Source organism: Macrotis lagotis, chromosome 1 (genome assembly GCF_037893015.1).
Source record: "Macrotis lagotis isolate mMagLag1 chromosome 1, bilby.v1.9.chrom.fasta, whole genome shotgun sequence".
Classification (NCBI taxonomy): Eukaryota; Metazoa; Chordata; class Mammalia; order Peramelemorphia; family Peramelidae; genus Macrotis; species Macrotis lagotis.
In genome coordinates, this window is record NC_133658.1 from 377,576,134 (window position 1) to 377,599,316 (window position 23,183).

General features: G+C 40.5%; 1 protein-coding gene across 1 annotated transcript in view; it reads right to left on the minus strand.

Annotated features, from left to right (window-relative positions):
• Positions 1-22,919, minus strand: part of WWC1 (WW and C2 domain containing 1) — a 142,826-nt gene extending 119,907 nt beyond the window's left edge. Inside the window, exon 1 of the mRNA XM_074212465.1 lies at positions 22,668-22,919. Within this exon, the coding sequence (XP_074068566.1) occupies positions 22,668-22,786 (119 nt within the window). The 5' untranslated portion in view covers positions 22,787-22,919. The remainder of the gene's footprint in view (positions 1-22,667) is intronic.
• Between the last annotated feature and the right edge of the window lie 264 nt (positions 22,920-23,183).

Here is a 23,183-nt window from a genome sequence, read left to right on the forward strand (position 1 = left end):
TATGTGAAAAGAAAGATGTAATTTTTTTTCCATTCAAGTTCACAGATCAATTAAAATTTAGTATTTTTGGGATCTTGGACTCCTAGTTAGGAAACCCTGGCTTAGGATTCACTGTGTATTAGATCATAAACTACTACTACTACTACTACTACTACTACTACTACTACTACTACTACTACTACCTCCACTAATATTAGCATTTATATAGCTAACTCTATACTATGATTCAGATACGATACTAAATGCTTTACAAATATTATCTAACTTGATCCTTACAACAACATGAAGTGGTACATGCCACTTTTTATCACCAATTTACAGATAAGGAAATTAGACAAACAGAATTTAAGTTACTTGACCAGGATCACATAATTAGTAAATGTCTAAGGTGGGATTTGAACTCAGGTCTTCCTGATGCTAGATTAAGTGCTCTATCCACTGAACCACCTCACTGCCCCTAAACTCCATGGTAACTGTGATTTGTGCTATTTTCTTTTCCTTTATAGTGATCTGTGCAATGAAAGTCTAATACATGATGAACAAAATGGATAAACACTGGTAGAGTGGCAGTCAAGCATGACTTCAGTCATATTCAACTTTTCTTGACTCCTTTTGAGTTTTTCTTGGCAAAAATTCAAGAGTGATTTGCTACTTTCCAACTCATTTTACAGATGAGGAAACTGAGACAAACTGGATTAAGTGACTTGCCCGAGGCCACTCAGTTAGTATCCAAGACCATACCTGAACTCAGATCTTCGAGATTCCAAGTCTACTTTGTCATCTAGCTGCAAAGAGGAAGGAGACCTCAGTTCAAACTCCAACTTTAATATTTATTGTGTGTTGGGGGCAGTTGGATGGCACAGTGGATAGACCACCAGTCCTGGAGTCAGGAGGACCTGAGTTCAAATTTGGCCTCAGACAATAATTACCCAGCTGTGTGACCTTGGGCAAGTCACTTAGACCCAATGCCTTAAATAAATAAAATTAAAAAAAATATTGTGTGTCTGTGCAAATCATTTAAGCTCCCTTGGCCTCAGGTCATTTTTAAAATGAGGGGATGGAATGGGTAGTCTCACAGGTTTCTTCCATTGGAGATCTAGAATCCTATAATCCCCCATACTAATCATTTTTACTCCTATGTTACTCTTGGACATGGTTTCCTGAAGACTTACTGAGCTTATTATTAGTGAACTTAAAAGGATGAGAAAGAAGCCTAAGGCCTTGGGAAGAAAGTTGTTTTTTTTAAAGGAAAAAAATAAAAACCATTGTGCTTTTATTATGCATAAATGAAGAATGAAAGAGTCTCCTGAAACACATCTCCAGAAAACTTCCTTTTTAATGAAGAAAATCATAAGTAAAAACCAGATGTGCTCTTCTGTTCCAGTGTGCCAAAGGGAGCTAAACTAGAACCTCTTTTTCTCAGTGAATTTCCTCTGCTACTCCTGCTTCAGAACCAGATGTTCTCTAGATAGTGGTCAGATGATGGGTCATTGACTTTATCTCATCCTTTTCCTTAGGCCAAAAAGAAAAACTAGAAGACAGTCAGTCTTATGAACTAGAAGTCAACACTTCACAAAGGTAGCACCTAAAAAGAAAACAGGTTTGACCCCAATGACTATGGAGCATTCCCAGACAGCCCTCCTTTGGAGAGGTCATAGACCTCTGCCCCTCCCCTATAACAATTAACTTACATATCCCAAAGATCAAGCTCTCTATCTCTGCCTGGTTTTCAGGGAAAAACTATCATAACATAGTGGTTGCATGCCTGGGGAATCAGTAAATATATATATACATATATATATATATATATATATGGAAAGAGAGAGAGAGAGAGTGTGTTATACAGTAATTTAAGCCCTAAGCTAACTGCCTTAATATGTGACAATTTGTAAGTATTCCTCACCCTGAGAATTTACTGTTCTCTAATGATAATTGTTTCCAGTAGCATTAGTTGTACTTTTCTACTTGACTCAGACTTTTAAGCAACTACTTAAAAGTTTCCAGGAATACACCCGAGCTTTACTAAGAAACATATCCTAAAAACAAGATGCTGTCAATTTTTGGAATCTATATAGGAGACTGTGACTATTTTCCTCCCCCATTCAAATGTCATTCTGTGTTTATGAGGAACCCCAATGACTTCCATCTGATGCCCAAGCATCAGCTTCACCAAGGTCTCTGGCAGAAATTTCCTGTCTTGGGTCACTACAATCTCCAGATAAAGAATCTGGTTTAAATAAAGCTTAAAAAGTAATTATCTCCTAGGGACTATCCAGAGGCTCCAGATTCAGTTTGTAGGATCTTTGGAATACCATAAAAGAGGAACTTAAAAAAACTAACCTTCAGGAATTTTATTTTTATAGTTATAGTAAAAAGTTATTCTGGATAATAATAATAATAATAATAATAATAATAATAATAATAATAATAATAATAATAATAGTTGCCCCCCAGAACTAAAAGAATATTTGTAAATACAGTGATTGCTGTAGCCTTTTCTTAGGTCTGCATGCCAGCAAAATAGTTTAAGCTGCAGTTTTCTAATCAGATTTTTATTTTAAAAAATCATGTTTTGGGGGCGGCTAGGTGGTGTAGTGGAATAAAGCACGGGCCCTGAGTCAGGAGTACCTGGGTTCAAATCCAGTCTCAGACACTTAATAATTACCTAGCTGTGTGGCCTTGGGCAAGCCACTTAACTCCATTGCCTAGCAAAAAAAAAAATCATCTTTTGACAACCTGAGCAAAAACAAAAGACCAACAAACCCAGGAATTAGGCAATAAGAGCCATCTTACTTAGGGTATTGTCCTCAATTTCTCCAAAGTTTGCTGCTCTTTTTGGGATGACAATGAAATGATACTCTAAAAGTACAAAGCCCAGAAGTTAAACATTTTAATGACATCACCAAAATATTACATTGTACCAAGAATATATAATTCAGAGCAGTTTGGTACCTGACAATGATTTTCTACATTAAGAAGAAAGCTTTCTGGAAATGTGTTTCCCTTTTCATTTATACATGAACAAAAATAGGGCTCTTCTTATTTCCCTCTTCTCTACTTATTTCCTTCTTTATTTATACATTAATCATGAACAAAATAGGGCAATTAGAGCCAAGTTCTTCCCTCTCCCTCCTCCTTCCCACCCCATTTCCCACTCATATATTACACATATGGCCCCTCTCTCTTAGATCTTGGGGGATACCAGGGCAGAGCCCCTTGGGGAATTCGGCACTCTCTTTGAAAAGCTCCAAGGTGCTCACATTTCCTAAGATCTAAGAAGAATAATGGGGAAGAGAATAAAAGGAAAAGAGACCAAGAGTCTTTATTAGGCAGGAGCTCAACTAGATGGCAACTTTACAAACAAGTATGAAATCTTATTCAAAACCTATACAACCTTATTTAAAAATTCACCAGTCACTTAGTACTGACACTTGACAGGATTTGGGGGAATAGGGGAGGAAAGGGAAGGCAGGATTCAGACCTGATTTCTTCAATTTAGGGAAATTCAGGCAAATGCCTGCCCATCATATAAGCAGAACAACAACTAGGCAACTAACTCAGTTTCAGACTTGCCTAAGGCACCAGAAGGAGTCAGAGACAGGATTAGAATCATCTCTTGTGGACTAGAAGGCCAGTCTTCTGTCACTATACTTGATGCCTTTTTTTATCAGATCATATGCATATTTAGAATTTAAACAGCCCTTTTCAATCAGAGAAGAAGGGATAGCTAGGTGGCCCAGTGGATAGAGTGCTGAGCCTGGAGTCAGGAAGACTCAGCTTCCAGAGTTAAAATTTGGCCTTAAACACTTACTTAGCTGTGTGACTAGCAAGTCAATTAACTCTGGTTGCCTCAGTTTTCTCATATGTAAAATGAGCTGGAGAAAGAAATAGCAACCCCATCCAGTATCTCTGTCAAGAAAATCCCAAAGGGGTCATGAAGAGATAGATACAACCTATTAACAACATAAGCCCTTTGGGGGTCGACTAGTTCAACCTCTTCATTTTATAACTGAGAAAACTGAGAGCTTGTGTGACAGGTTCTCTATAAGCAAACTTCCTACACCAAGAGCTTCACTCTGATGATTAGAGAATGGAGGCAGGAAATATCTATTGTGCCTGAAATCCAACCTTTATGACTTCATGGAGAACTTTACATTTTTTTAGCTCAGAAGTCCTCAAAATGTTTTTGTTGTTTCTCAAACCTCAGAGACACAGAAATTTGATATTAAAAAAAGCTTAATGAAGGGATAGCATTGTATTGTTCACTTTCTGCTATGATCTTTGATCCTAATTAGGCACAAATGATAGTTATAGGATGAGAAGATTTGAAACTGGAGATAAAAGAAAAGATAGGAACTTGAAACAGAAATAATGTCCTCACATAAACTTAGAATACTAAAAAAGATTTGGTAATTTCTTAAGAACACTGACAGTCTAATCTGTGAAATCTGCCCCCACCTCCATCCCATCCCTAGTAAACTTCCACATTGCCCTAGGGTTCTGCAAGACACATCTGAAAAATCATCTTTTACCCTAGCATGAATTTCCAGTTTACTAAACCTTGGCCTACTCAACCACAATTACCATGGCATTTCAATTTGGCCCAAATTGTTCAGCTAGCTCAAGCCAATCCTTTGTTTCTCCTCCATCACCTAGGGAATTTCTCCAACTCTCTCACTTTCTGGGCTCTGAGGCTGGCCTCAATCTGACCTCATACGCCAACAGTCTAACTTTTCTCACATCTCAGCTATAGCCATAATTTTCAAATCTCCAAATGCTTCAGAAGGTTAGGTCCACAAAGGGAGTATTAATGAAGTTTCAAACACTAAGAGACTGTGGATAACACAGAAGTCCCCATGCTGTTCTGTTAAGTTAAGCCTCTCCTTTGAGCACGCCCCTTCCCCTCCCCCCAAGATAAATAGGCAAGTGAATAAATAAATAAGATCACTCAACTGGTAAAGCAGGTTTATGGCACTAAGTTGACAAGTATAAGGAAATAAGTTTTGTTTTTAGGAGCTAAGTGATGGACAGTGTTCCTCTGAACACAGGGACCTGGCTCTTTCTTCTTCCTTCCCCAATCCTATATAGATGAATCTATCAAGGGAGTAATGGTATCTTTGACTTCTGTAGGGTCAACAGATTCTAGTTTAGCAAATAACAATTCACAGACTCAGACATGAGAAACATGGAAGCTGACCATTAGAAACATGGTGGGTAGCTGGGGGGGAGGGATGGAAGAGAGGGACTTCCAGGGGTTTTAAGATCTGATAAGTCGATTCTTCAGAGGCCTGCTTGCTTCTAACATTTGGAAGGTCTGCTGTTTTGGCTGCAAAGGTCTGTGGATATGAAGTTATCAGTCATAATTCTATGATTAGGATCATAGATCTGGAACTTAAAAGGGACCAGCCCCTTCATTTTATAGGTAAGGAAAATGAGGCTAAAGTTAGTTAAATGACCTACCCAAGGTCATTTAGGTAGGAAGGAAGAGTCAGGGATGAAATCTGAACCTAAGAATTCTGATTCTAGAGCTAAGGCTTGAGTCCCTAAGAAAATACCCATCAATCTATGCCACCAGCATGCACTGGCATCGCACTTGCGTTATGCCACCTTCCATTCCAGAAAGTGTAATTCTGGCTTGACTGCACTGATAGCTTGTTTGAGGTTTCTGCTCCATTCCAATCAGACTGGCTGAGACACACCTTAGCTTCTATTGTTTCTCTGGCTCAGCTGGTTTTCCTGAGGCCTGGCTCAAAACTCCACAATGCTGTACTTTGAGTTATGCTGACCAGGAGGGCAATCCGATTGCTCTTTTGAGAGGACCAGGAGGAGCTTCTTAAATGGAAACCTTCAACTGATTCACTTGACCTGACTCTGATTGCTGCTCTGCACCATACTCAATTCAGTTCAATTTAAGAAGCAAAAACCAGTTACAGGTGAAACTAGGTACCAGGTTCACAAAAACAAAAATGAAATAGTCCCTGCTCTCAAGGATCTTACATTTTATTGGGGGTGGAGGTGGTTAAGAGATGTGCACAGAAAAGTAAATATAAAATAAATATAATGGCATTTCAGGAAGTAGAGCACTAATAGCTAGTAGAATTAAGTCAACTGGCAAGGATAGCTGGTCCTAGGTCTGAACCTTGAAGGGAGTGAGGTATTTCAAGAGGCAGAAGGATCATTCCAGGCATGTGGGACAGCCTGTTCAGAGGCATCATAGGAGAGGCAGAATATCATCTCAATACTTGTGTGCTCAGTTTTCAGTAAACAATGGCACATTCATAGAAGATATTCCAACCATATGCAAAGCACAATCCTAGGTATCATGGTGGGAACATGGGTGGTGGAATAAAAAAAAAGTTTTTACCCTCAAGAAGCTTCTAATTAGTACTGGGGTTATTGTGTGCCTTACCAGATAAGCTAGGAGTTTATCACAAAAACAGATCTTTTTGAGCCCTTCACCTCTCCCCACCCCCCAATATCTCCCCCACCCCTCAATATCTCTCCTGGGCATACCAGGAGTGTTGTTGATTTTCACAGAGTATGATGGTAAGCCTATGTTATCTCAGGAATGTGTCTAGGGTAAGGTCCATGCCTACAATAAAAAACTGCTCACAGGTGAATTGGTGCCTGATAGATTAGAGTGTTCTTGAGAATTTATACTATGCTTTATTGCCACCTATACACTAGAGAAAATTGAGAAGCTTGATGAAATCTTTGGGATTTTTCCCCGTTCAAGGATGAGAAAAATCTGTAGGTCTTTATTTCTTTCTCAACCAGGGAAAGGAACTACTGTCAAATTTTGCTTAATAAACTGATTCAATCTATCTGAGGCAGTTAGGTGGCACCCTGGATAGAATGCTGCACCTGGAGTCAGGAAAACCTGAGTTCAATTTGATTTCAAATACTTGGATAAAATACTTAATCTCTGTTTGCCTCAGTTTCCTCATCTGTAAAATAAAGATAACAACAGCATCTACATCCTAGGGTGATTGGGAGGATTAAATGAGGTAAGTATAAAATACTTAAAACAGTATTTGGCATCTACTAAGTGCTATAAAAATGTTAGCTATTATTACTTTTATTAAGTCAACAATTATTAAGTACCTCTATGTGTAAAAAAAAAAAAAGCACTGTTTTGGGTGGTGGGGCTACAAAGACAAAAACTAAACAGTCCTAGTCTTCAGTCAGCCTGTGTTCTACTAAGAAGGATGCAACAAGCCATTGAGTGGGGTATCCAACATGCATATAAAGTTTATACAAAGTGTTCAGGTAGGTTTTTAAAAAAGGATGAAGGATTAAAGTCTGTTTCTCTAAGAGCTGTTTGTCAAGATGTTGTATTAGTAGAACTAGTTTATGAAATGAAGATGAAAAACTCTAAGCAAAGAAATATTATAAAAGAGTCATTTTGCAGGTCCAAGAAATGTTGTTGCCCTCTTGGGAAGTTTTTTTTTTTTTTTGATGAGCCAAGAGGTTGATAGCATAGTGCAGCAAAAGGGTTCAGAACAGCAGGGAAAATTCCAAAAGGCTCATTAGTGTGAAGCTGCAGGGTGGTGTTGTGGTGTGGTTTTTCAGTATGTCCTTTGTTGTGAGAAATGAAAAGTAGTCTCTTCCTGATAAAGAGAAATAGAGAAGGAGGTGTTGAGAATTAAGAGGTGTTGGGAGATTAACAACTATCCATGCTAAACACTTATAGAATAGACCAATAAAGATGTGAAGTCTCTAAGAGTCAAGAATAAATCCCCCCGGACAGTTCCATAAAGTGAGGATAATTTACACAAGCACAAACTGATAACAGTAAATTTGAATGAGTAAGGAATTTGTATTTAAATGTCAAGCTTGGCTCTAAACTTACATATATGACTCTATGTAGAAATGAAAGAAGAAATGTGGTACAGTGGAATGAACATAGAATTTTGGAATTAAATAACTTGGGTTCAAATTCCAGCTTTGTTTCTAGTTAGTCATGTGATGTTGGGAAAATAATTTAATCTCCAAGGGTTTCACTTTCCTCATCTAAAAAATGATTGAGTGGAACTAGAGATGACTTTTAAGAACTCTTTTGCTTCTAATTCTTATGTTCTATGATCATTAGTTGCTATATACTGCATATTTAGCATAGTTACATCTTTGTATCCTTCACTAAGGCCCTATGTCTACTCAAGACATGAAGCTTCTGGGTTCTCGAAGCTGATGCCCACAGATTCTGACTAATTAGAAAGATTCTAGGTAGTGGCACTGTGAAAGACTGTTGCCTGAGGAGCTCATGTTCTGCGAGATATATCCTTAGTATGGCAGCAGAGTGCTGATTTTTGTCATAGAAACACTTATAAGCTATATAAAAGTTATAATCTGTTTATGAAGAAGGCAATTGTTGACTCCTAAAGTACTGAATAAATATTTTTTTGAATAAACGTATTATGAAGTAGATGATGTGCTTTCCTCAGTTATCCATATGATGGATGACTTCATCTACATATCCATGAATAGAGTCCCCTTTTCATTTGGTGATAGTTAATTCTTCTTAGAGTCTAAGATTGTACTAAGTTTTTTTTAAAAATTATTTTGCTTGCTTTCCGTGGGGGGGGGGGGAAATAAGATTGGGAGAAAAATTGTAAAACAAATAAAATCTTTAAAAATAAAAAAATAAAAAAATTTTAAAAATTATTTTGCTTACACACACAAATATATAACACTTTAAACCTTTCTATCTGAAAAATTGTGGCTAATTTCTTCTCTTTAAAATAACATACTCCCTAAACCCATAGCCTATCACTCCCTAATTCCTATTTCCTAAAAAGCTGGATCAACTTGGGCAAATTCCAAAAGCTGTCTATGTTTCAGTTTGCAACAGGAAGTATTGACTCATCAATCCACAGCAGTCAATTATTTTTGGTTGAAAATTTGGTAGAAATCTAAAAGAATTTGAAAACAAGGTAATATAGCTTGAGCATTTTCTTATTATTCAGTCACATCTGATTCTTCACGACTCCATTTGAGTTTTCTTGGCAAAGGTAGTAAGTTTTCAATGGCAAAGGTTTTCCATTTCCTTCTCCACTCACTTTCCAGATGAGGAAACTGAGGCCAATAGGATTAAGTGACTTGTCTAGGGTGGAACAGCTAAGCATAAATGCCTGAAATTAGAGTTAAATTCAGATCTTCCTTACCCCAGGCCCTGTATTCTATTCACTGTGCCTATGGAGCTGTTCTTATCTTGGGCATACTAGATCTCAACAGGACAGCAATGAATAAGACTCCCTTTCCCTGCCCCAACCCCCCCAATATGAAAAGTACCATTTCATCAACTCTTTTATAGATAAACAGATTTTTAAAACTGGAAAGGATCTTAAAGTCATCTGATCTAACTCCATTCATTCACATATTTATTTTTTATCCATTTATTTATTCATTGATAAATTTATTCATTTATCCATCTACCTTCTTTTTAAAAATTTACTTCCATCAAGGGAGCTTTAAGCTCATTTAGTACAATTTCCTCTTTTTACAGACAAGACAACTGAGCTGGTTATAGACCAGAGGGGCAAATGAGGTAAGATGTAAGGGACAAACAGCAATGGAAAGATCCATCCAGCTCCCCAGACCTAGAGTCCTGAATTGGGGGAATTACCTACCCTGATGTAGCAGGATTTTTATGCTGTTCATTTGTATTCTACCATGACCCTTGAAGGCCAGGAGATTTCTTAAAACCATTCCAAATCCAATGCTAAAGCTATCTCTCTTGATTCCTTTATTTATGAAGGAAGTATGTCAGAACTAAAGATTGTCTAGTAGTCCAATCCTCCAATGTTAAAAAAGAGGAAACTAGGACCTATATATTAAGGCAGGACATTACAATTGAATTAAAAGACAAAATGATATTGTTCTCTTTTAAGAACAAGACTTAAGGGGCAGCTAGGTGATGCAGTAGATAAGAGTACCAGCCCTGAAGTCAGGAGTACCTGAGTTCAAATCTGACCTCAGACACTTAATAATTACCTAGCTGTGTGGTCTTGGGCAAGCCACTTAACCCCATTGCCTTGCAAAAAACCCTAAAAAACCCTAAAAAAAAAGAACAAGATTTAAGAATCACTCCTTATTCTACAGTATGGAGAGTTGGACACTTAGAATCACAGAAAGAGAAGAAAATACTTTACAGACAATCCATTTTCCAGAAAAGAGATTAAGGGCCATGAAGGAGAGATGATTTGCTTCAAGCTATTTCTTTGAATTTGGAGAGTAAAGATAGCCAGATAGATGAAAGCTTGTCTAACTTCTTGTTCCAAATAGAGGTGAACTGTACTTTGGTAACTAGTTTTGATGTGAACAAAGGTTTAAGATGAAAACAGCTCATTAAAGAAACACAATATCAGTACTGAACAGCAACTGATGTCAGGAGAGAAGGACTCTGCCACTATTTGGAGTTGTCGTGATTGAGCAGAATCCTCAGACAGTAAGAGACTGCATGTTAGTAGTGAAGGCACTCACTATTGACCTTGGAATCAGGAAGACCTGGGTTCAAATTTCACCCCTATGCAACAATTACTTTGCAAACTTTAAAGCAACTACAAAAATGTCAGTTATTATTATTAACAATAGGGAACACGGATGATGAAAACAGGAGACTTGACATTATTGGGAGACTATTCAAAGAGAGAATTTAGGGCCACAGTAAGTCAGCAGAAACTGGAACATTGTGATTGAAGCTGGTGCTATGAAGTTACAGGATGGTCAGAATAACCACGGAATCAGTCTAGGCAGAGAGAAGTACTTCTAGAAAAGACAAATGATGTAGAAATGCTAGAAAGACCCAGGAAAGCCATCAAGTCAAGGTTACATGGTTACAAAAATAATACTACATAAACACATTTAGTGTGCTTTCTAAAGGTTTGACCATTTGACATCTTAAGAATCCTGTGCTGTAGATAGTTCAATTATTATGGTTTTTGCACATATAGGGAAACTGAGTCAGAGAGAGATGAAGTAATTGTCATAAGAAATACATCTGAAAATATGTATCTCCTAAGTGCTTATCTTATTGTCTGGCTGATAACAGTTTGTAAGAGACATTCTGACACAAGAGACTCTAGACTGGAGGCATCTTCAATGGCTGTGCCCCACCCTGGAATTCTTTCCCTTCACATCTCCCCATCCAGGATTTCTTCATGTCCCATCTAAAATTCCACTTTCTTAGAAGAAGTTTTCTCCTAATGCCCTTAATTCTGGTGTATTCCCTTGGTTGATTATTTCCAATTTATACTGTCTATAGCTTAGTTATTTGTATGCCCCATTTGACTATAAGTGATTTGAGAAGAAAGGCTGATTTTGTCTTTCTTGGTAACCCCAGCATTTAACATAGAGTCTGGCGCATAATAACCTTTTGATAAATATTTGTTGATTGAATGAGTAACTTAGGATGAAGGAGCAGATTTGGAACCTGAACAGAAAAGAGCAAAGTGGTATATAACATGGCTGTGAATTACTGGGTTTTAGTCCTCAGCTGTACCACTGGATTTATGATCCTGAGCAAGCTGGTTCATCTGTCTGGACTTAAATCTCTTATTCAGATTTTCAAGGGTCCTTTAAGATTTAAATTCTACGGGGGTGGCTAGGTGGCACAGTGGATAGAGCACCGGCCCTGGAGTCAGGAGTACCAGGGTTCAAATCCGACCTCAGATACTTAATAATTACCTATCTGTGTGGCCTTGGGCAAGCCACTTAACCCCATTGCCTTGCAAAAAATTAAAAAAAAAAAAGATTTAAGTTCTATGATTCTTCTCCCCCCCTCCCTTCCCTGCCCCTGTTTTTAGAAGTTGAAGTAGAAGTGATACTATATTAGCCAAGAAGAATAGTGATCCACTGATAAAGACTACAGGGAATCAACAATCCCTGACAATTAACAGGGAAATGAGGCACAGAATAGTAATTTATTAAAAGTCTAATTATTGTGTGATAAATTATGCCAAATTTATAAATGAGGAATAAGAAGATACTTGTTATTTTTTTTTCTGGATGTGTGGAAGGAGGTGGGGTGGGGATGGGGGAAATTGTATCTGTAATTTCATTAATCTGCCATGAAAACCCCAAATGGGATTTTTGAAGAGTCAGACATGACTGAAACAACTGAATAACAAATGTAGATGAGCACCTGCTCTGCAACAGTCTAAGAAAAGTGGCCAGGATAACTGACAATCTGAACTTGAACCCAGATCTTCCTGATTCTGGGACCAGTTCTCTAGCCACAACCCCATGCTGCTTCTAACACTTGTGATTATCTCTGGGTGTACAGTTTGTGCTAACTTCTCCCTGCATCTCCATAAACTCAGAAAATTAGTTTTACACTCAATGTCAAAGTGTTTGTTACCCATAGAAAAATGGGAAGAGGGGACAGAACAAGCCTTTCTTTGGGGGCTTTCATCACACAACTCTATTAGAAGCATAAGAAAATCATTGTTTCCTTTGATCTTCTGGTAGATGGATAGTCAGGCTATAAAGCTTCCTAATAAGTAAATTCACAGAACTCCAAGGATGTGGAGGAAGAGGGCCAGTTATCTAATATACTCTCCAATCTATACTGGTCCCTCAATTCCTGACCTCTTGTGTCATTATTGCCTTTTTGTTGGACTCATAGGCAATAATCTCAGAATTCATTTTGTCTGTAGGTCAGCATCTCAGGGTTCAGGATAACAAGAGAGCTCTAGAAAGACATTCTTTCTTCATATCCTGTTCTCCCTGGATTCAGTCATGGCACAGATTGGACTAGATAACCTACCTAATGGATTTAGAGTTGAAAGGAAATGCAGAGGATATCCAGTTCAACCCTTCATTTAACATATGAGGTAACTAAAGCAACAAGATGGAGCACTGGCCTTGTAGTCAGAAGGATGGAAGTTAGACTTTCCTCTTAGACATTTCACACCTACTAGTTGTATGACCTTGGGCAAGTCACTTAACCCTCTCTGCTTCACATACAGGGTCATCTCCAGTCATCCTGATTCATATCTGGCCACTGGATCCAGATGACTCTGGAAGAGAAAGTGAGGCTGTTGATTAAGCACAGCACCCCTCACTCAAATCCAATTCACATACTTATCATAGGATCACCTCCCTGATGTCATGGTCTTCTTCAGGAACGAATGACAAAACATCAGCATCATAACTGAGGCTTGTAGGTGATAAATGACTTTTTCAAAGTCACAGAAAGTAGCAAGAAAGCAAACCAGGAGTTAGATAAGTAGTGGATAGAATACTGAACATGGAGTTCAAATCCAGTCTCAAGACTCACTAGTTGTGAGACCAGGGATAGATCACTTAACTTCTATTTTGCCTTAATTTTCCCATATGTAAAATGGGGAAAATAGTATCATCCATCTCTCAGGATTATTATGAGGATCAAATTACCCAAAACCATGCCAGGAAGTCCTTTTACTAAGGGCTTTCTAAGATTCCAGGATAAGAAAATGGGAAATGAAGCAGAGAACTCACCTCTCTGACTTTTCTAAAAAATATGGCAAGCCTAGAGAGCCCAAGCCATGCAAATCAGCACAACTGAATATCAACTTTAAGATAAGTGATAAGAAAGTTGAAAAATAAGAGCCCCTTTCTGCAAGAGGAAGAAGGCAGCAGTCACTCCCCTCTGTCAAATCCAGCATGGTGCCCAAGACAACTCCAGGCCAAGGGAGAAGCTGGAATGAGCAGTGCTGGTGTAAAGAACCCATGAATCAATGACCCACAATGACATCTACAATTTATAACCCCCATTTCACTGGGACAGCCTTGGTGTCAACTTCCATGGAGCACTCACTTCAGAAATTCCAACGAAGGGCTTGGCTTCTTAGACCCAGATAAGGGAAGAAAAAAAAGAGGTTTATTGATTTATTTATATAACTAGTGAGGCCAGGGTGGATTCAAATCCTAAATGAAACATGAACTCATGTGAAAGTTGGCCCACCTGAAAGATGACTTCAGTCTGCTGAGGAATGGGGGAGGCCCAGGAATTCCAGCAAAGTTCCAAAGGCAGAGCAAGTAAAAATGACCAAAGACTTGAATGCTGCAGTGAGGCCTCTCTCCTTATATTTCAACCCCAAATTTGGTTTAAGTCACACATATTTTCCTCATAGCACACAATGCACACATCATGTTAGGATTTCCTAAATTACTTTCATTCCAAGGTTAAAATGCTGCCCCTCATCCCTAATAAGCCAGTCCATTGCAAAGAATGCCAAGATTCCTATGCTTTTCTTTTTTTAAAAGAATTTTTAAAAAACATTTTTAATGCTTTGTTGATAGTTATTTTTTTATAAACATTTCTGTTTCTCCCCTCAATAGAACCCTCGTAACCAAGAAGTTAAGTGAAACAAATCAACACATTTACCATGTCTGATAATGTATGTCACATTCTACACCCACAGTGCAATACCTTTTAGCTAAGAGGAGATAAGCTTACTTCACTACCAGTCCTTTGAAGTCACAGTTGATCACTGCTTTGTTCAAAACATTTGTCTTTTTTTAATATTATTATGAACTTAACATATTAGCTATTTTTTCATATATTTCATATAATTTTATTTATAACAAACTAAAACAAAAAATATATTGTACAAGAAACTAAGTTCATGTTACAGATGTTTTTTAAAGAATGTATTAAACTTAGCATGACTAACAAAACTGTCCTTAAAATTTACTTTTACTCTCTTCTCTATGTGTTTTTAATATTTTATTGATGGCTCAATTCTGAAATCTTTCAATGGTTTTCATTTGCACTATTGTGGTTATCAGTTAAATTATTTTCCTGGTTCTGCTTGTCTTGCTTGTGCATTAGCCCATATATTTTCTTCCATCTCCCAAGCCAGAACATGGATCTCCAGAGTAGTTCCAAAGGACAAATCCATCAATTAACTACCATTGGGTCGTGAGTCAGATCCAGGAAAACACAATGTCCCCCAATGTGTTTCATAAGCCCAATCATGATAGAGCACCTGCAAGGTAACCCACTTGGGAAAGTCTGCAGTTGTGCTTGGCTGCTCTGCCAATGATGAATAGGAAAGGGGGGGGAGGGAAGCTCACAAAAAAGGTGTCCCTACTTTTGATACAGTTTTGTTATCAATTTTTATGCCTGACCATAGAAGACAAACTTAGGCTTGAGTACATTTTCTCTGGCAGACATTTGAAACTTTAATGTTCCCTTTTCTCCCAAACAGTGTGATACTCCTGGTAGAGAAGGTAAGGGAGGAAAACTGAAATTTCCTGCATTTTTCATCCCTTCCTTGATTCCCTCCTGGGCTCCCCAACCCCCACTTTCAAGTTTTGGTATCTTCCCCTTATAGAATGCAGAAGTGAAGTATTCCCTCAGGAATGTCTCTTGCATAGGGAATGAGGCGTAATAATCCTCTGTCAAAGGTTAAAGAACAAAATTGCCACTGTATCCAGTTTCCTTGTTTTCCAACATTTTATCTCATTCTAAAAGAGAAAGGGATTTCAATGCAGAGAATAGAGCTATAGACTTGGAGTTAGAAAAACTCCAAATCATATCACAGATACAGTAGCTGTGTGACCCTGGATAAGTCACAAAGGTTTTCAGTTTCCTCATATGTAAAATCAGAAGGTTAGGCCAGATAGTTTCAGAGGTTCCTTCCAGCTCTAAATCTGTGACCCTATTATCCTATGAACTGAGAAAGCAGTTAGCAGGAATAGGAGCTTTTCTTTGAATGCTTATATTCAAGATATATTCTCAGGAATATGATGGCATGTCAGCCGCAGGATTTGCCTGCTACAAGAAGTCTGGAGTCAGACTGGACACTTGATAGACAGCTTCTTTTTCACATGAAGAAACTCATGTTAGATTTAGGCTCTGTCCAGTCTGCAGTTATGAGATTTTCTGAGGTACTTCTACTCATAATGTGGATTTAATTTTGCAAGCACTTTCAATGCCATGCTTTTCTAGAAGTTCTAGAGGAAAGATAATGCTGGTTGGCCACTGAGACAGAAAGCCTCCTTCCCAGGTAGACCACGAAGTCATCCCTGAAAAAGTCACTCATGTAAGACAAATGCTACCTAGAGTCAAAAGTGCTTCACCAACACATGCAGTCACCTCTTAACCCCTGATTAATGTATCCCCTTCTCTTTTTACAAGCACCTGAGAAGAGAGTCCCAAGAGGCATTCCAATCTTCCCTGTAACCAGGGACTCCTGAGAAGTAACCTGACTCTGTCCTCTTCAGAAGGACAGTGTTTCTCTCACAGCTCCCTGGACTCCCAGAGGAATGGAAACCAGCCCTCTTGCTAGGTGTGTTTGGGGGGAATGGGAGGTAGAGTGAATGAAGACAATGACAGTGTCAGTTAGCTATGTTGCTCCTTCTAAGACTTAGTTAGGCTAGGCCAGGCTAGTCTAGGCCAGGCTAGGTCAGGCTAGCCTAAGGCTAGGTTAAACTAAACTTAAAAAGCACTTCAATTTCCATCCAAGTGCCCCAAGTGAGTTTGAACACCAGAATGTCCCATTAAGCACTTCATAAAGAGGGTTTTTCTAACTCTAAACTGCCAGGTCTGAAATTCACATTCAGATGTGACACTATATTCTTTTAGCAGAATCCTGGTCAAATACCAGAGGAGGTATTTGGACAAACCTCTTTTCTAGCCCACATAAATTATACTGCTGTTTGAGACAAAATTGCTCATATTCAACTTTTACCAAGATTCAAATTGGTTTGCCTCTTCTTTGAGGTTCCTAGGCCTGTCCTACAAAACAGTTTTTGCCTTCCCATTCACCCCAGGCCCATATATGAATTATTAGTCCAAGACAGACCCAATCCCAAAAGGCCTTAAAATTGTTTGTTTTGATGGAATTCTTGTCTATATAGCTAAAAAGGGTTAAAGAATAGTCATTCAAAAGTTGAAAATGAAGAGGGACTATCTAGATCAGGAAGGGTAATTAAAATCATGTTCATTTAGTTGAGGGAGTCTTTAGCACTCTTTTCCATGGCAAAAATCCCTTAGGCTGAGAAGTTGAGTGGAAGCTCTGATACAGCTAGACAGAACAATATCTGTAAGGTAATGTAGCTTCCAACTTCATTGACACTAGATAATCAAGAATTGAAAGTCTATCATCTACTCAGCAATCAGTGGGATGGAAGTGCTGGTACCCATAGCTAATGTTAAAATGATTTTTTGGATTGCTTATCCCATGTCATGGCAGAATTGGCTAGGCATTGCCAAAAAGTTATCTCTTTGAAATAATATTAATTATTACAGGGTGGCTAGGTGGAGCAGTGGATAGAGCACCAGCCCTGGAGTCAGGAGTTACCTAAATTCAAATCTGGCCTCAGACACTTAATAATAACCTAGCTGTGTGGCCTTGGGCAAGTCACTTAACCCCATTTGCCTTGAACAAAAAAAACCCTAAGAAATAATATTAATTATTACAATAATGGTGATGATGATGATGAAATGTACCTGGAATTGTGCTAAGCAGTTTATAATGTTTACTACCTTTGATCTTCACTATTATTGCTATTATTATCTCCATTTTACAGGTGAGGGAACTAAGGCAGAGAGTAAGTGACTTGTTCAGGGTCACATAGGTATTAAGTGTTGGAGGCCATGTGTGAACTCAGGTCTTGCTGACTTCAGGCCTGGCACTATATTCACTATGAGGACTTACAGATGTTCATTCTATATAGATCTAACATTACAGAATTGAACCTCTGCTTTTCCTGAAAACAGAATACATAGAAAGTCTGGAATTTTTTCCCCTTTTAAAAAAAATTTTTAAAGTATAGGAATATCTAATGAGAATAGAACTGAAGTTTAAGAAATTTTTCCTAGTAGAGCTTACTCAAATGGTCCACTTTTTCTTAGAGAATGATAATTTGTACCTATTCCTCAACCTCATTAAAGGATACATAACCAAAGACTTATAGAGCTACAGAAGGGACTTTAGAAACCATTAGCTACCAGTCTCACAACTCACTCCTTCACTTTTTATTTTAATAGATGAGAAAATTGAAGAATAACGTTAAGTGACTTGCCCAAAGTCACACAGCCATTTTGTACTAGGGCCAAGACTTGAACCAAAGTCTACTAAAGTGTCTTGCCATCAGTTTTTTCCCACTACAATGGTGTCAGGAAACCCTGACTTGGTCCTTGTTTGCTTCTTGAAGAAGGCCAAGTTATTCTGCAAGATGAGAACTGCTCCTAGGCCCTGTGAATGCCAGGCTGGCAGAATCTGGTCCCAGATGACCCATCAGGTTCCTGGGCTTGACCCTTTCATCAATGGTGACTTGTGGTAATGTCGGAGCCTTTAGCCTAGTGGGCAGGGAATGCGAGCTGCACATTTGGCTCTCTAAGGTTGTTCGGACAACCAACTGCAGGAATTTCAACCTCCCGGTCTTCCTCTCAGAGAAGGGGGAAAGCTGGCAGGCTTGGCTGCCTGGCTGCTCTTCAACTCCCCTAGTGAAAGGGAAGCCTTAAATCGGATTCCCTACCCCCAGCAGCCTCCCTCCATCCGCAGGACAGCACACAAAACAGCTTTACCCCCAGAGGGAGGAATGTGCCAAGACATTCTTTTGAGCTGGTAACTGGAGAGTCTGTTCTCCCCACCATGGCTAAGAAATTACTTTTCTGACTAAATAAACGATCATTCGGCATAACTTTCCCTAGATGGAAGGATGTGTGGGCATCATCTAATCTACTGCAGAAAAAGCCAGGACAAAAAAAAAATACAATTGCCAGAGAAGAAAAGAAAATCATCTTGTTTTAAAGCATTAACTAGTTTTAGACATGTAATTACCTTGGCAGGATCTTACCCCCTCTAAGAAGGAACTGTGCTGCATTTAGCTTTGTTAAACTTGAAGTCACGCCTCCTCCTCCCCACAGCCCTGCACTCTCCATCCAGCCCCATGTCAGGAGGTCTGGAGAGATGCAGAGGTTCTTAAGAAGAGCACAGAATTTTAAAGCTAGAGGAGCCCTTAAGGGTTAATTCACCATGGAAGCCTCAATGTACAGCTGAAATTCGATAACCATTTATTAAATGCTTACTGTGTACCAAGCATTGTGCTAGGTATAGAGAATGCAAAGGGGCAGAAGCAATCCTTGATCACTAAAAGTTAATAGTTTTTGGAAAGGGATCTTAGAAAGCAACTAGCCCAAGCTTCTCCTTATCCCATTTTACAGATGAAGAAACTGAGACCAAGAAAGAGGGAGGTGACTTGCACCAGTTCGTGCAGAGGTTATGTGGTTGTGCTGGATCTTTTCACTCCAAATTCAGTATTCTTATAAATCTATGACATGATTCCAAGTCTTTTTTTTTTAACATGTGAGGAAACTGAGGGGAAGTAACATAGAACACAGCTGCTGCTGATAAGTGGGTCAGCAGGAAAAGATTAAACGATAACATCTAGAATTGGAAGAGTTCTCATCTAGTCCAACCCCCTCACTTTACAACTAAGGAAACTGAGGCCTAAGAGGGTAAAATGACTTTCCCAGTCACACAGGGAATAAATCTCAGGGATTTTAAAATCCAGATCCTTTGACCTAGAGCTCTTTCCACTGTATCTTTCTCCCCAGACTCACCATTATCATAGGATCATAGATTTAGAACTGAAAGAGTCCTCAATGACCATGCAGTCCAAGCCTTCATCATTTTACAAATATGAATTTGACGTTAAGTGATTTGCCCTAAGTCACCCAAAGTAAGATTTGAATTCAGGTCTTCTGACTCCAGGGGCAGGTTAGGTGGCATAATGGATAGAATGCCAGGTCTGGAGTCAAAAAGACTCATCTTCCTGAGGTTCTGGGCAAGTCACTTCATCCTGTTTACCTGTTCCTTACCTATAAAATGAACCAGAGAATAAAATGGCAAACCACTCCAAAACTCCATAAAGGGGTTCAAAGAGTTGTACATAACTGAAATGACCCAACAATAATTTCTGACTTCAGAAATTGTCTTTCTCCTGCCCCACACTATTTTCCTAAATTTCACATATTCCCAAATCAGACGACATTCAATATCCCAAATTCTTTAAAGCCAGCATCCTTAGAATCTACACCTAAAAATCTTAGGAAAGATCCAACTCCTCATATACTGAGCAATCTACCTCAATCCCCTTCTCCTTAGCCTAATCTGCCTGAAGAAATGTTTTGTATCAGGACCTCCAAAGGGTGGAGATTATAGAACTAATAGGATGTTAGAATTGAAAGAGAATTTGAGAATATCTAGTTGAACCACTAATCAAATGAATATTTTCTGTATTTTTGTAGAAGAAGGGGGAGCAACAAGGATTTGAATCCCTAAGGATTTCCACAAGAACATACATGTAGATGCCTTGCTGCATTTGGAGAGGGTTCCCTACCCTTTCAGGAAGTGGGTAGGGAAAGGAAGATTCAGCAGATCTTGAATCCTCTGCTTTTTCTGGGAAGTTGTGGGAAAAAAAGTCTGGGGGCACAGATGTGGTATCTGATTATTCTGGAACAGGGTCCCAGTTAATGTGACCATGCAGTGTGGAATAGTGGCAGGAGTACTAATTTGGCATTGGAGGGCCTGTGTGACCTTTCAGAAGTTACTTGAAATTATTTTTGGGTCTGTAGAAAAAAGGGGTTGGGTTGAATGGTTTCTGAGGTCCCTTCTAACTCTATTTCTGGAATCCTATAGGATCTGAAAAAATTTTTTAATTTCTGGTATGGGGCAGTGGATTGGGCTTTGGAATTGGGAGTCAAAAGAGTTGGATTCAGCTCCGCACAAGTCATCTAACCTCTTTAGGCCCTCTTGCTCTAAATCTATGATCTTATGAAGATCACAAGAGAAAGGAAGAAGCATGGATTCATCAGGATTGCCATCAGTGAAAGAGTGATGAGTCTCCAACACATCTTTGCATTCTTGTCTTGGATTCCTGGTGCCTCCCTCTTGCAAGTTGCTTTTTAAGAACCTCATTCTATAGGTGCCTGAAGGCCCAGGGACACTCATACCAGATATGTGGGATCCAACTTATATCAGCCCCAGGGGGCCTTTCTTTCTTTGTTTTTCACAGTCACAAGGGTAGACAGCGACATTACAGACTGAATATTTTCAAAGATCATTCCTTATTGGGGAAATTGGAACCCCCCCCAAAAAAAACAACCCATAGATTTGGTGAGAATTCTTAAAAGTGAGGAACAGTGAAGGTAAGCCCCGTGGATCTTCTCATACTTTGTCCTTTAGCAGAAAGGGAGAAGGCAAGAGGATAGGCATTTTAGTAAGTGCTTATGTGTCAGATGTTCTAAGAATGTAACAAATATTATCTCTTTTAAAAAATAAGCATTGAATGCTGACCAGAGGATGATAAAATTGCTGTCCCCACAGGACCAGGACATACCTAGCCCTGCTCTTTCTAGTGCAGGAGCATGGAGTAAGAAGTTCTAGAGTGGGAAGAAAGAGGAGGAGGAGGAAATGATCACAATGGGTACAAGAGAGGCCTCTCACCTCCATTAACATTATAACAGCTTCCAAGTAGCTGTGACATTCTTGGTGAGCCAAGCTGCTTAGCCCAGGTTGCAGGCTATCTGGATTTCCCCACCCTCCCTCATTGCCTTCCATCTCACTCATCTTCCTGTCATTTCTGCTTCCCTTCAGTTCACTGGTTGCCTCCCTTTCCCCTACCCCCTCCCCTCAGAGTTCCTTTCTGGGAGCCTTTGATGACCACTTGAGTGTGTGATAATTTTACAGACCTTAGCCTAAGGCCTAAGGCTTCTTTAGTGATTCAGTCCCAGTTCTTCCCTTCTATTCTCTTAGTTCTTCCCCACCTTCCAGACCTACTGAATTATTCCTAGGCCCTCCTCCTCCAACACTCATATTTCCCAGATGTTGAGGAACCACAGTTTAGAAACACTAGCTCTAAAAGGTGCTGTTGTGTTTCTAAGGACATCTAGTCTGCTCAGTCCCTCTTTTCTTTTCTCCAAGCCTTCCTTTTTTACTTGCTCGGGTGGTTCTGGGGGCAGGGGAAAACACTGGGACAAGATAGGGGAGGGCAGTCTTGAACAACAACTAAGCTACTTTCTGAGAAAAGGCCCTCTAGTCCAAACAGGTGCAGTCACTGATGTGTGTGTGTGTGTGTGTGTGTGTGTGTGTGCGTGTGTGCGTGTGTGTGCGCGTGTGTGTGTGCTGCTGTGAAGTGAGTGTCCTGGGAGGGGTCTGGGACAGTGTACCCTGCAGTCACCCCTTTCAACTCTTAAGGTGGAAGCTCCTCTGATTGAGAGAAGTCGAGTTTTACCCTTCACTAGAAATCGTCCCCAGCAAGCCCAGACATCTGAGCATCTCAGGGAAAGGCTCTCAGGAGCAGGTGCTTGGCCGAAGAGTGGGTCTGGTTTGCTAAATCTGAAGATGGTAGAAGCCCTACCCACCCCACCCACACACTCCAAAAGATCAAAGCAAAATGTTTAAAAGCAATAATCTAATCGATAAAAGGAGGGGCTGGGTTATCTGGTCCCTAAAGTCTCTTCCAGCTCCACTATGCTCGGTGCAGGGGCAGTCAGGCACCTGCCCCTCTACTAGTACCCCAACCTCCGGACACACCAACACGCCCCCCCCCTTCCCCTGCGAAGCGGGACCGGGGGTAGGGTAGGGGGGTGCCGCGGGCAGGGCACCCAGGGCGGAGTGAAGGCCATCCTCCCGCCCCCTCCTCCTTCCCTTTCCTCTCCCAGGTCCTACCTGTCCCGCGGGTCGATCCAGCTGGTGGTGCGATTGGTGTGGTCGATGTAGTAAACCTTGCCATCAAAGTCCCGGGCCTCCTCCCAGCCCTCGGGCAGGGGCAGCTCCTTCCTCGGCATCTTCCCGAGCCGGCCCGCGCTCCCCCATGCAGCTCCCGGCCGGGGGGGCCCGGGGCTCAGCGGCGCCGGCGGGGCTGCCCGGGCCCATCCAGCCGCGGGGGCACCATGGTCCGGCCCGGCGGGGGGAGCTGCGGCCGCGGTGGCCCCGGCCCAAGGGCAGCGCGCCCGCTCCTGCGGCACAGCCCGGGGCGGCCCCGCTCTGGCCAGCGGGAAGGGGGGCGGCGCTAACGGGGGCGGCGGGGGCCGGCCGGGGCTGCGGCGCTGTCCATCGGCCCCGGCCCGCGCGCTCGGGCTCCCGGGCCCCGGGGCTGCGCTCCCCGCCCGGCCTGGGCTCAGCGCAGCCCTGTGCCTCCCGCTCCCATGTGCCGCCCGGCTCCCCGGCGGCCCGAGCTGCGCG